The 14,514-nt window shown below is 40.5% G+C and overlaps 2 protein-coding genes across 2 annotated transcripts; one reads left to right on the forward strand and one right to left on the reverse strand.

Moving 5' to 3' along the window:
- Positions 1-233: 233 nt before the first annotated feature.
- LOC104435391 lies at positions 234-9,805 on the forward strand. Its single transcript, XM_039307098.1, has 13 exons — positions 234-855; positions 1,456-1,614; positions 3,165-3,233; positions 3,542-3,637; positions 3,904-3,996; positions 4,068-4,211; positions 4,740-4,847; positions 5,690-5,741; positions 5,821-5,864; positions 5,956-6,050; positions 7,157-7,485; positions 8,112-8,279; positions 9,372-9,805. Exons 1-13 carry the CDS (start codon positions 517-519, stop codon positions 9,593-9,595), a joined length of 1,920 nt encoding a protein of 639 aa, XP_039163032.1. The 5' UTR covers positions 234-516; the 3' UTR covers positions 9,596-9,805.
- Positions 9,806-10,478: 673 nt separating this feature from the next.
- On the reverse strand, positions 10,479-13,490 carry LOC104432924 (protein PLASTID REDOX INSENSITIVE 2, chloroplastic; the record flags this gene model as incomplete). The annotated part of the gene is made up of 3 exons (XM_039307099.1): positions 10,479-11,045; positions 12,993-13,088; positions 13,227-13,490. Coding segments are annotated over 3 exons (555 nt in total), but the record flags the coding sequence as incomplete, so codon positions are not given.
- Positions 13,491-14,514: the final 1,024 nt, after the last annotated feature.

The following is a 14,514-nucleotide window of genomic DNA, read 5'->3' on the forward strand; positions in this document are numbered from 1 at the left end:
ATCAAGATTTCTTAATTTTTTTTTATTCTAAAGCAAATCCTAATTAATAAATAATCTTTTTATGTTGTGAAACTCCCATTTGTAAGGAATAAAAGAACAACAATAATAATAATAATCATCGATTTTGAAACTGATCTTGAAATCAGATTGGACCAAAGTGGGTGGGCTGATTCTACTTTCATAAATTGGGAATTGGCCCTGCCCAATCGGGTTCCTAAACGGAAATCAACCACTTTGGAACCGACCGCTCTTATTACTCAGATCGCCCGCTCAAATCCACACACAAACCGTCATTCCGGTGATCGGCCGGCAACAGAATCTTCAAATTCAAGAGGCCAGGCGATGTCTCTGTTCTAGCGAAGCTCCGTCTGAGGTCTCGGCTGGCTTTTCGCTCGATCCGAACCGGACTGCGAAAAATCAAACACGCCTCGCTACCTTCTGCGCCCGATCAACTGGCCCATTTCCATCAAACCAAAACCCAGGACCTCGACCCCCGCTGCCTTCTGCGCCCTCCCCATGAACTGCCTGTCCCGCGTGCCTTCCTACACCGCGGCGATATGTAAGAGAGCCGCCCGCTTGATCGGCGGCCGTCCTTTCGTCGAGCGCGCTAGTGCGCCTGCTTGGGGCGGAGCGTTCCGGAATGCTGCTCTCAGAAGCGCGAAGTCGGAGCCGGTGCTGTGCAGGTACGGTGTTCGATGTTATTCCTCTAAGAGAGGCAAGAGAGCCGGGTCCAAGGCGGCGGCGGCGGCGGCGGTCGTCGATCCGGAGAAAGATTCCTTCTTCGTCGTGAGGAAAGGGGACGTCGTCGGTGTTTACAGGAGCTTCCTCGAATGCCAGGCTCAGCTTGGTTCGTCGGTAATAATCGTTTCGCCGCTTCGGTCGCGCTGAAGTTCAATGCATTCCTTCTCGTTAGTTCTTTTTTCTTGGGTTGAGGTTCTTGGGTTCGTGCGCTTTGTGTTGGTTTTGCCGTTTAGTTTTGTTCTGCTGTGTTTTTCTTGATTTTGTCTGTTCACACCATATGCCGTAAGCTTTGTTTAAGAAGTGAATGATCGAGGTGATGTGGTCAGACAATGTGATCGTGATGCTCTTCTCCTCAGTTGCTTCTGTTCTTGCTTTCTATGCACTCGAGCTGAGATGGTTCGTGCTTTCTATCATTGTGTTGTGTTGTTCGGTTCATCCGTGATATTCAAGGAGATTGGCCGCTTTCAGTTACGCATATTACCTGTTGAGTTTTGCTCATCTCATGATATGGGATGAAAATTACATTGTGAAATGCTTATGACTTATTGCACGGTTTCTGTCGGTTCAAATGATTTGGCTGACAGATGCCGGCATAGTATGCGTCTGTTGACATTATGTCTCAAAACTACCCAGTAAATAATGCTTCAGAAATTTTGACACGTTTATGGGTGCAAGTTTTGAACTCATGGTTTGACTTATTTTTTCCCATGACAGGTATGTGATCCTCCTGTCAGTGTTTTCAAAGGTTATAAGATGTCTGCAGACTCCGAGGATTATCTCACCTCCCGTGGGCTTAAAGATGCTATCTACACTATCAATGTTGCTGATTTGAAGGATGATCTTTTTGGAATGCTTACACCTTGTCCTCTTCAGGTGAGATATTCTTGCTTGGTGAAATCGCTAATGGACTAAGCTTGTCTGTCGTTTTTAATTAATGTTATCTTATGGCTTTTTATACCACTTAGGGAAACTATAAGCTTAAACGTCATGCATTTCTCTATGCTTTCTGAGGTGCTTGAGGAATTTTTGCATTTTCTGTCTATGAACCTCCTGAAAGAGCCCTCATGTCATTCATTATTAAAGAACAATGAACTGTATCACTTCAAACAGAATAAATGAATTTTGCCCTTGCATAACTCTCTGATTGCGTTTAGCCCCGAGACCAAGGGACCGTTAGAAATTGAAGGGGTAATGGCACTAATAGTCTTTGAATGTTGCACATAGTTTAATGTCATCTCATCCATACATTTCTATTATGTTCAGTGTTGTCTTTAAACTTTTTAAAATGGTTCAATGTGGTCATTCCGTTAAGATTGTGCTGTTAAGATTATCGACAGAATCGGTTGACGTAGACGTGATATTCTCTTTAATTTTTTACCTACCGTTATTTTTTTTCAATTTTGTCCCCATGTCTTGTCTATTTATTCAATTTAGTCCTGAAATTATTCTTTCATACTCTCTCTCTCAATTGCACCTTGATTAATTCCCAACACAGAATGTTTATTAATTGTGTCAGAACATTTAAATCCAAACATGTTATGTTAATTTAAATGGATTACACAACACAAAACATTTGAAACATGAATTCTTTATGTAAAAATGTTTACTTGTGTTTACATATTGTAAGAATGTCTAAACGTAAATAAACATGTCATGCTAGCACAAGGATCATATTTCAAATTACTTAACTAAATGAGTACAAGCACGTTGTAAAGAGATAAAAGTGTCAATTTATACCTGACATGTTTATAATCATTACGATTGAGCTTATGCGAACACATTAACATGTCCAGTGTGTATGTCTTGTCGAGGGGTTGTGTTGAAAATTACTAGTCTTAGATAAGGGTCGTTGAGGTTTATCTTGTTGAAGATTTGATGATGTTCACCATACTTAAGCTAAGATTGATAGAGAAAAAAAATCAAAATATAATAGTTTAAGAAAGAAATTGGACAAAAAGAATGACAAGTCAGTACTTTCAATGGCCACATCAGCAAATTTAATTCAATTTTTATTGGAAGAACCACGTTGAATAAAAACTAAAAGTTCAGAGATGACATTGGGGAAAAAAGGTACAAAAGAGGTGACAGTAAACATTGAGGAAAAGTTCGAGGACTATTGGTGTCATTATCTTGGTATAGAGTGGAGACTGGAGTCAAATTGAGAACGTGCTAGTAGTAGGCATTTCTAGGGGGATTGGTGCAGCGATCAATTAAGCATGAGGTAGATGAGTGAGGGCCAGAAGTTACCCATAGAGGTCACAAGGCATGCTTTTCAGGATCACTTTTTCGTTCTCTCTCAATGAAATTTTTGTTGAGTGATGATATCATAAGTAGTTTCTTTCTGTTGATCATTCATATCGTTGAGATTTTTGTCATCCCTGGGTGGGTTGAGATCTATCACTGATTGAATTGCTTTTGGTCAGGAGCCTGCTGAATACAGAGGTGAAGATACAGAGACTATTGGACCCAAAGAGACATCCCATGATGCATTGGTAGATAGATGCATTCAGTACATTGATGTGCTTTCTTACTTCTGCATAAATCTCTGGGTTTAGTTGAATTATGAAAATTTCGTATATGGCACTCAGGGTCAGGGGCCATAATCTGAAGATGGGTTGCTATTAGGGAGAGAACCTAGCATAGTTTCTCTCCACCGTTGACTTACTATAATTATTTGAAGATTAAGAGTCTGTGATTCGTAGTAAATCTTTGTCCTTCCTTGCTTTCATTTCTGGCTTATTGAAATGGTCCTTGCAATCTAGCCAGGTAAGTTCATTCAGTAACTGTCTCATTCTTTCAGGAGGAAGAAGTTTCTGTGACTGTTTCAACTGATCCATCTGTAAAGTATGTCAGCTCCAATCTCAATTACGAGGGGGTGCCGACATCTTTAAATTGCGTGAGTACTTGTTCTGATGCACCATATATAGTTTATGTTATGTGGGACATACCTGATAATGTTTCTGGGCTGAGTCCATAACATTCACAAAGCTAGTTTCTTTCCATTCTAGTGGTCTATCAAAATGGCAATAAAATCTAATCGGTTTTTTTAAATGTGTTAGTACTTGTACTGATGCAATGTAATCATTCATAGCAATGTCTTTCGCTAAAATGAAAGTAAAAGTGATAACATTTGCAAGACATGATAATAGTTTCTGTATGCAGAACTCCTGTATTCTTGAATTCGATGGTTCATCAAAAGGTAATCCGGGGAAAGCTGGGGCAGGAGCTGTATTGCGAGCGGAAGATGGAAGTGTGGTATAAATTTAGCTTGTTTGCATAATTTTGCTCATTTGCTCATGCCTCTCTGACTTCATATGTTCATACAGATATGTGTATTGCGTGAAGGTGTGGGTACAGCCACGAATAACGTTGCTGAATATCGAGCTGTTATCTTAGGACTGAAGTATGCCCTGGAGAAGGGGTGTAGAAGTATTCGTGTTCGAGGTGACTCCAAACTCGTCTGCATGCAGGTTGCTATCCTTCAAAGTGCAAATGTCATGCAATTTTCATATTTATCTAACATCTAAGTCGTTAATATTCTTGATGGACTTTGAATCCTTTAAGATAAGTAGGGATTTCCAATAGGTTGTCCTTCTGAATCTCTGAGTCATTGTAGTGGCATGTTGGACTCCTGTGTCTGAAATATAATAAAACGAAACTAAGGAGTGGAATGCCCCACAATTTTAGAATTTGACAGTTTCTCTGGTAGTGCATAAAAAATTCATGTGACAATATGCATGATTCAGAGTAAAATTAAATCACCGTAGTCATAGGCTCTATTATAACTGTTCTTTATTTATTTGGGTCTTAAATAACGTACCTGACGTTGATGCTCTGGGTATCTTTTTCTCATAGTAACAGCATAATTGAACTTTCAAGCACTCTCTTAGAGTAACAGACCATTAGGGTTTTGGGATTTGTTACTTTTCTATTTGCATGTTCTTCTGTTTTATTCCCCTTGTTATTCAGCATATTGGTTGGCAAATTTGGGATGACAGGTTCAAGGCTTATGGAAAGTCAGACACAAGAAGATGTCCGAGCTGTTTCAAGTGGTCAACAAATTGAAGCAGAACTTTCACTCGTTTGAGATCAGCCATGTTCTCAGGGTAACTAATTTTGCTTTTGCATCTTGCAGTTAAGTTCATTCCTCATCTTCTGCGACGCCATCTGCTTAGGACTTTTATATGGCACGCAAGCCATGTATCTTTTTTTATAACCCAATTTAAATTTATTATCATCAATTTGGGTGTTTGATCAATTCCTAAACAATGAATATCATATCAATAGTGATGGAAGTGGCATGTGCAAAACAATAGTATGCACCCTTCAATCAAAGATGATTGCATTATGGATTTACATACCAACCTTTCACAGAATCAATCTGCTATATGCTATTGCGAAAGGCGATTTACTTGCTGCCTTTGATGATCCAGATGTTTATGATTTCTTAAATGTCTGTCAGCCATTTCTTTCAAGCCTGTTTGGTGATAGCAGATTGATTCTCTCTCTCTCTCTCTCTGCACCTTCTTTGCGGCTGCTGAAACTATGACTTGCATCTGAATTTTTTTTACCTCATGGCCAAGATGGCAGAATTCCTTGCTAGAACTCCAAAACATCCTTTATTCTATGTCCAGCTTTAGCTTTTTTCAGTCGCTGTTTCTTGTTGCAATAAGAAAGTGGTTGCTGTTTCTCGTGCTTTATTGGGAAAAAAAAAAGGTTGCTGTTTCTTGTTATTTGGGACCTTGCCCCCTGCTTCGATAGTAATTCAAAGCAGAAATTCATGTGACCTTCCAGAGGTGAAAGCCCTCCAAAAGGCCCTTTTGTGTTGCCCATAAGAACTTTCTGAGATACATATCATACGATGGTTACTTACAAATCTAGTATCATCAACTGCTGCTTTTTGCATTGTGGAAATCTGTCATCTTTAATCTTTTCTACCTTTTTCAAGGGCCTAAATTCTGACGCCGATGCTCAAGCAAACAAGGCGATCCTTCTCGCTGGTGAGATTGACTAGCTAACTTTCCTCTTAAATTTATAATGATGATCTTTTAATTTGGCATGCTTCTTTTGCTGGTGCAGATGGTCAAATTGAAGAGGAATGTGTGGAGATGGTTCAGATGGCTTAAGACTATGGACCATGTTGGGTATATATCTGGATAAAATTGGACTGTGCCATTGTGACACGATTAGTTTTCTTACAATGTTTCCTCTCAGGTGTGTGACTCTGCGGGCGACACTCTTAGAAGGATTTTGCCTCAAGCTCCGGTTTCAGGGCCACATATAATGTGCTGTAATATTCTGTTATTAAGGTGGGTAGATGCCTTGCCATCACGTGCTTGGCACAGCATCAACAATCCAGCAAGCACCAGATGAATCAGAACTAGCTTTTTGGGTTGAAGAAGAAGAAGAAGAAAGACAAGTAGGACGAGAAGAAGACGGTGATGATGAAGGAGGTAAGGATGGAATTTGATTGGGTCTTACCACATTAACTGACAAAATGGAAAACATTGGTCGATATTTCCCTCAAATGGGGATGCTTTGCTGATACAGGAACCGAGCAGACAGAAGTTCTCTTTTTTAAGTTCTCAAAGTAAATTGAAATTTTAATGACCTTGGCCATGGGTGTCCTTATTATTCTTGGGTTGTCCACCCCGATTATGTCAAAACTTTTCGTTCAAGCTTGGAATGCTGATGTGAAATGAACATGTAACATGACCAGTCAATTCGGACTGTGGAGGAGCTCCCCCGATTCGGAGATGAATTACCATGTGATTGTGCAGGTTTCACCATTGAAACCGTGTACCATGAGTAGTAAGGTCTCAATGAAAGAAAATTGCTTTGCTTATGCTCTTCATTGCCCACCATTCTATTCCACCGATGCCGTCAGTGAGCATCGGTCGGCATGGATCACCGCCACTGCCCGCGCATCTTCTTTGCTCCTACCACTCCTTTAAACTGGTGACTCCCTGGCTTTGTACCATGAAAATCATTCTCTTGGCGGGAAAAAAGCATTTCGACGGAAGACATCTTTTAATCACGCACTGCCTAATTTGAACCTAGGCTAGGCGGTCGGCTCAAGCGAACCCAACCTCTCCCAAGAGCGAAAGAAGAGAACGAGAGAATGGGACGTGTCGCCCTAACTCGAGTATTATTACATCGTAATTAGTCAGCAGTGACAGACAGGACAACATTCGTTAGCATGTCCCACGGTATATTCGTTGGAAAAAATATAGGTGGAGGCGTGGCAGGAAGTTATAAAATGCGAAACGCACCGTCGTTTCGTCAAGGAAATGGACCTGAGAAGAACTTGGAAGCCAAGCAAGGCAGTGTTCCTCCGCCCAGGCGAAACGATTCCCGTGGCTTCGACGACCGACTCCGAAATGCGACCCCTGTTCCGGGAAACGACGGTGATCTGAGCGACGGATCAGGAGGAGCTCTGGAGAGCTGAAGCCATGTCGGCGATCCTATCGCGACTCGCCCGGAGCTCCGCCGCCGGCGCGGCCGGATGTCCGCTTCCTTCGGCCGCCGCCGCCGCCGCCTCCGCTTCTCTGCTGCGCCGCCTCTCCTCGCCGCCCCCGCGCCGCGCCGTCGCGGTCGCCCGGTCCGATGTCGCCGCCGACGCGGACGCGGAGGGGGAGGGCGTGCTGGGTCTTCCCGCGGCTTCGGTGGTCATGGCGGCGGATCCGACCGTGCTCCAGCCTCGCGTGGTGGTTTACGACGGCGTCTGCCATCTCTGCCACCGAGGTCCGAACGTCGACACTCGTTTGCCTGTTCATTCGTGACCCTGTGGAAATTCTTTCTCTTGGGGTTGCGATTTTCAAAATGCGCGCCTTCTCTTCTTCCCCGCTTTCTCAACATCCTGCTTTTTTGGTGCTTCGCCGAAAGCGTGTGCGTCCGATTACTCGTTAACTTCATCAAGAACTTGCTCTTGAGGGGACCAATTGTCATCTCATCACGAGTAATAGGATGTGGCCTCGTGCTTTTGTTCTTATTACCGTGTTAATCGTGGGCAATGAGGTTTTTTGTTCGCAATGCTGATGAGGGTGGGAGATTTTGTTGATCATCTGCCGAAACTTTGCCTGAGAGATGCTGTTCAAGTGAGAGATTATGGACATGTTTGGTCCGTTCAAGGAATGGCCTTTTTTGGATTCTGTAGCAGTAGAACTACTCCTTGTGTAGTCTCATTTGTTACTTGATTTGCATTCATCATAGTTCTTTATCTGTCGGTGTCGTGCTTTAGTTTTGCATTTTCTTTTGATGGTTCCAACTGCTTTTGGCTTGTCCTTCACCGATTCTTGGCGCTTGGCTTGGAGGCCTAGTTCGATGATTTAATTAAGTTTCCTTTGTTTGTCTTGATTTTGGACTTTCAGGGGTGAAGTGGGTAATCAAAGCAGACAAACATAGGAAGATTAAATTCTGTTGCCTCCAATCTAAAGCTGCAGAACCGTACATGAGACTCTGTGGTCTCGAAAAAGAGGATGTCCTTCGTCGCTTTCTGTTCGTTGAAGGGCCTGGAGCATACCACGTAGCTTCAACTGGTTAGAGCCCTCTTCCTTTTTATGTACACAATGTAGATTGACTTCTCCTGGTCGAGAGAACTGACTTTGAGTTCCGTTTGTTCTTTGTTGAATGATGAGAGTTCTTTGTGAGTGTTGAAAATTCCAAGTCACAATAATGATCACCAAGTAATGTAGTCGCTCGAGGTTTCTGGTGGGCAAGAGTTGCACATGCTAGGATCACTGTTGGTGAGATGTGAGAAGGTCTAGCACCAAGCAGAGAGGAAGAGAGCAAAACCGTGAATGGTCACTCATGACGTCATATTTCACTTCTTGCTGGAGGTCTTTTTTGTGGTTGTATCCTTGGTGATTCATATCTCTATCTTAGCCTTAGTGTGCATGATTGCTGGGATATTTTACCCCCTTCCCCTTCAGACTTCAGTCTATCACTTTTGCACCTTATGATTCTTGTTTTGTAAAATCTCCATATAGCATGCAAATCCACATCTGTAGCCTTAAGAGATTCTCAGTTTCTTCTAGATGATCTGCTTCTCCTCTATCAAGATACTGTAATTTTCTCCCTGTGCCGTGTCCCTTGGCATGCCCAGTGAAAACTGGCGAGATATTGCTTTGCAGAGTAGATGGATTTGCTGTGGCTCCTGTCTGTCTGTATCTGATCTTTGAAGGTCTATCATCAATCTTATTAGATTTTCACCTAGTAGCTCATAGTTCAACCCATGGATGGGGAAGTTTGGGGTTTCCATCTATGACTTCCAAAAGTTATTTGAATCATCGATTTTCAGTACCTAATTGACAATAGCTTGTGTTTTTGGTCCTGTTCAGGACATATCTCAAGCTGTAATGCCACATGAAAGGATGTGAGGACACAATGAAAACTTTTATGAAATTGTTGGCTTCAGGCTTGTCAGACTTTGCTAACTCTAACAATCCAAAGCATATTGGTTGCATTCCTAGAAAATTGGTTGTCCATGCGAGAACATGGGCAAGAACTTCTGTGAATTTTGCATTTCTCTATGCTATAAATTGTTTTGTCGATATTTGCATCTCCCCAAATGCATGCTGAATGACCAAAAGTTCATTTCTAATTCCTTTGATCTAACTACGATCATGCAGCTGCTTTAAAAGTGATGTCCTACTTGCCGTTGCCATACTCTGCTCTTGGTGCACTACTGATGGTACCGACACCAGTTAGGGATGCAGTTTATGACTATGTTGCCAAAAGGCGATATGATTGGTTTGGAAAGGAAGAAGATTGCTTGGTTCTACGGGAGCAGGATATGCTTGAGCGCTTTATAGACAGGGATGAGATGTTGGATCGAAGTCGATCAGCTTTGTGAATACTTTTGCTTGCCTGGCATTTACTTCATATTCAAGTTCCCACTTGTAAATGGTTTCCATCATCTAGTTCTCTCTCTTGATTGAGTTTCCAATGACAGAACATGACATTGCAACTCAGGAAATTAGACTTAACTTTTTTCTGGTTGGAGTCATGAACAATACAAATAGCATCAGTTAAATTCAATTTTATATCATCTTTATTTATTGTATTATTCCTTCCTCCAGTAGTTAATTTTTGCGCCATACTTTTTGAGTGACCTCAAAAAATTGTAACACCCTTTCCCCCTCTTTGTGAAGGTTTCCCTGATCAGTGCATCTATCATACGAGCCGAGAAATTTAAACACGAAACCTCTTGTTGCTTAGAAGAGGATTACAGGCCGTTTCTTTCTTACATCTTTCGATTGTGAATATGAACCTTAGACTATCTACCGTCTCACAATAATTTTTTTTTTCAAACAATTCAGATAAAATTGGAGAAGGTGTGAGCAGACAAAGAAGCTGCTGTAATTTTTTGTTACCAATAAGTAGGGGTGTGCAACCAAACTAGTTTTACTAGGGAACCAAACTGGACTGCCTTAGTTTCTCAAGCAAATTTAACCCTGTTGTACCTGTTGTTTGTTTTGTTTTCAAATGGTTAAAATTTAAAATAATATTTTTATCAATGAATGAGAAATACAGTTTTATAGTCTTTGTTTTATATTACATGTCTAAATTTATTATCAATTATAATTATATGTGACTATGTGTTCATTGTATGAATTATTGCTTTTGGCAAAAATCTATTTCCGTTGTTCATCTTGTACTTTGAAATCATTTTATTACTCAAATTATTTTGCTGTAAAGAATGAAAAAAAAAAAGAGAACAAAAGAAAAATAGGTTCTTGAGTAGATCTACAATTGATTCCACAGTAAACAAGATAGGTTCCTTTAAAAAACCGGGAACCGATTTTAACATGGTAAGTTCTAGGTTCCAGATTTTAGATTTGGGACCTATCAACCCTGGAACCGATGACCATTACCAATGAGTTCTTTTAACAAGTCACTTTCCTTTCAAGAACAAGAGACTAGCTTCCCCACTACTTGGCCAACCTAAACTTTGAGGCCCATTCAATCTCTGTAACATCTCTGAGGCCCATTCAATCTCTGTAACATCTCTCACTACGAAAGAAATGCTCTCTCAGAATAAACACCAGATACTAGCGAGAGATGAAAAAGGCGAACCTAAATACTACAAAAACTTGGGCAACTCCATTTCAACTGCTATCCTCACCATTCCATTCATTCCAGTCCTTGTCAACATGAGCTTGAGCCCATTTGACTGCTGCCCGAGCAGCTTGTGGTCCTCCAGGAAGCCCTCGTTCGTTTATGGTATCAGCCATGTCGATGAAAGGGATGACCAACAATGTCCCAGGTCCCCCATATTCAGAATGTAGGAAAGTGCTGAAGATCTGCAGAAAAAGATCACATCTTGCATAAGTTGGTGGCATCAGTGCACCTACGAACGGATATACCAATGATGGCAGGATAAGTAAGGGATTGTTATTGCGCATACAATCAGTGGAAGTTGGATTTACATAGACTATTCTGGACATATGGCAGATAACTTGTATCTAAAAAAGTTTATTCTGATTCAAATATAGCTTTCAAAAAACACACGGGCTATGTAAGAAATGAAAATCCACAAGGAAATCTCGACATGATACATGAAGGGTAGACAAGTATAACAGGGAGTGTAGATATATACAAATTCATATATGCCAGAAATTGGACCATATCAACTATTGTAGATCATAGTCCAATTAGAATTCCCAGGTGCATTCAACTGTCAGGAAATGAGATGCTTTGAATTAATTACAAACAGAAAGACATCTTGTTCTTCTCTATTAGAATGCCCAACTAGATTGACTTAAATGGCAATTCATTCCCTAAGCCATTAAAAACTTTTATCTTCCAGAGACATAATGAAGAAACAGACTTAAATGTAGAGTAGCATAGATAGAGGAAGCTCTACTTTTCACGAGGGTAAGTCATTCAAAGAAAATCTTATCAACCGTGCCCGTACGGCATGAAGATCTTCTTTTTCTTTCCTTTTTCTTTCTTTTTTTTTTGGTTTGGGGGTAGCACACAGAAGATGATAGCATTTCTTCAACATGGACAACCTTTAAGAAGCAACGACCTTTCAAGAGGTAGCAAATCGGATTCTACACTGCAACCTAAAGATAGTTTGTCAAAGTAGAATTCGAGACATACAAATTGCATATGAAATGAAAATCCCCAAGGAAATCTCAACATGATACATGAAGGGTAAACAAGTATAAGAGGGAGTATAGACATACAAAGTCACGTATGCCAGAAATTGGACCATATCAACTATTGTAGATCATAGTCCAATTAGAATTCCTAGGTGCATTCAACTGTCAGGCAATGAGATGCTTCGAATTAATTACAAACAGAAAGACATCTTGTTCTTCTCTATTAGAATGTCCAACCAAATGATTTAAACAGCAATCCATTCCCTAACCCATTAAAAGCTTTCTTCCAGTCTTCCAGAGACATATAATGAAGAAACAGACTAAATGTAGAGTGGCATAGACAGAGGGAGCTCTACTTTTCACAAGAGTTAGTCATTCAAAGAAAATCTTGTCACTAAGATCTTTTTTTTTTGTAACACACAGAAGATGATAGCATTTCCTCAACACGGACAACCCTTAAGAAGCAATGATCTTTCAAGAGGTAGCGAATTGGATTCTACACTGCAACCTAAAGAGAGTTTGTCAAAGTACAATTTGAGAACATAAAAATTACATATGAAAAAATAAAAGGGAAGGAGCTGTGCTATCAAAGCTTGTAAATCTAGCAACAAGTTCATGTATATTGCCGTGAGGTTTGACCCCCGAAACGCCAGTCCACCTAATCTGAGGGATCAATGATAAATGAAGCGGTTGCTTCCGTGTTACAAAAGAAAGATGCAAATGAAGGGCTCAATCTATGAGACTGTACCTCTGTACGGTGGCTATCTAGCAGAAACTTATGCACTAGACAACAAGCCATTCAAGTAACAATATATCATGTGACCTCACAGCACATTAGTTACCAAAAAGAAAGTAATTTACATCAATATAAACATCTACAAATTCAGACATACCAACATTCACCAGCACAACCTAACTGACCCAGACCAGAAGGGAACGTTCTTCTTCCTCAGAATCCGTTGAGTTAATTGGAAGAGCAACAACAGTAAATAAAATGCATAAAACTGCAGGGCAATCTCGTTCAATATCAACATCCAGCAGAAAATCGCATGAACCCAAAAAGGAAAATCTCAGAGAGATATCACACGACTCCAGTCCAAGAGATCAGGAGTTCCAGAAAATTACAAGCAGGAGTTAGCAGACCTCAGTGCAGATTCCCACGACTTCGTCAACGGAATCGCTAAACAAATCCTTCTTCGAGAGCCTCTTCAGCATGTGACCCCTAAACTTCTCCGTCTCCTGAAAATTCACAACACAACGCAGCACACAGCCCAACCCAACCCATCCTTAAGCACTCTAAACATAAAAATAAAATAAAATAAAATTCGAAACGAAGAAAAAGAAGCAGTAGAAGGGCTGGAGCATAATCGAACTCACTTCATCGGCGAACTCGGGAATGGGGTCGGGGAATTTATACTCGGCGGCTTTGCAGATGTGGTTGCCGCGACGAGGCTTCGACGCGAGACGATCGAAGGAAGGCAAGCTTCGGGTTCTGCATAAAGCTTGCAGAGCGTGCGTGCAATGAGCTTGAAGAGAACACTTTCGAAGAAGGAGGAGGAAGAGAAGAGTGAAGTGTAGGGAAGGAGGAGGAGGAGGAGAGTGGGGAGAACGATAATGGCGGAGGAGAGATGGTACAAAGCATCATCGTTGTTGCTAGCTCCTCTTGCAGAAGTCTATCCGACCGAGAAAGGAGACCGCAGGGTTTTAGCTAACCCCAAAATCAGCTGTCTCCTAGAAACATCCCCTCATCTATGACTCGTTCCTACTATTTAATTTTGGAAACAAAATTTCAAATAAGTCAAATTCCCCGGTTTTATTTTGGAAAAAAATTCAAATAAGGCATTAATATTTGGTCTTTTTTTTTTTCCTTTAATTGGCTCAAAATAGAGTTTATCTTAAATAACGCTTAATGTAGCGACTTGGTATCAAACAGACTCTTAAAGTATTATCATTTTATTAATAAAATGATTGAAAATGGAATTTGTTTCGAATAATGATATAAAGTAGTCAATTTAGCTTCAAATAATAGCCCAAGCTCATTGGCAAGCCATACCTTTGCCAGCCGATTTGCATTTCGGTTTTTCTGTTTTTGGAAACACTTTTTGCATGGACCGGACCGTTTGGTCCTAGGACTTTTCGTCCGGTCCGGTCCGGTCCAACAAAATCGGCTCTAAGAAACTTTTTTGCACTAAAAAGTTGCTCCGGACCGATCAATCCAAAACAAAACTAATCACACATGTTTTTTCTTGCAAAATATTCAAATGTGATTCTTTTTTTTTTTTCACACTTTTTTAACCATGAAAGCCGTGAATAGTTTGGCTAAAAGTTATGCATGGCTTAGATTTTATAGACAATCTCTGCTCTTTAAATGTTTAGTCAACGTGGGACTCTTGGAGGCTTGAAGTGCCTTGTGGGTCTCTTGGAACCTTAGTCCCACATTAAGTAGAAGATGAAACTGATAGAAAATGAGAAAGAAAATTGACAAAAACTGAGAAGGAATTGGAGGAATTTTTTGTATTGTGTATTGCTGTGTTTGTACATGTATTACACACCTATTAAGAAGAAAAAAAAAAGGAAAGAATATACAAAATATGTTGTTTTCTATACTACTGTAAAAATAAAAATATTCAAAAAATTAAATTTAGATAATTAGAATAAAAAAAAA

This window comes from Eucalyptus grandis, chromosome 2 (genome assembly GCF_016545825.1).
Source record: "Eucalyptus grandis isolate ANBG69807.140 chromosome 2, ASM1654582v1, whole genome shotgun sequence".
Taxonomy (NCBI): domain Eukaryota; kingdom Viridiplantae; phylum Streptophyta; class Magnoliopsida; order Myrtales; family Myrtaceae; genus Eucalyptus; species Eucalyptus grandis.

Coding starts and splice junctions, on each gene's coding strand:
- LOC104435391 (XM_039307098.1), top strand. CDS start 517: ATGAACTGCCTGTCCCGCGTGCCTTCCTACACCGCGGCGATATGTAAG. Junction 4,212..4,739: donor CCAAACTCGTCTGCATGCAG/GTTGCTATCCTT, acceptor TTGGGATGACAG/GTTCAAGGCTTATGGAAAGT. Junction 7,486..8,111: donor CTGCCATCTCTGCCACCGAG/GTCCGAACGTCG, acceptor TTGGACTTTCAG/GGGTGAAGTGGGTAATCAAA.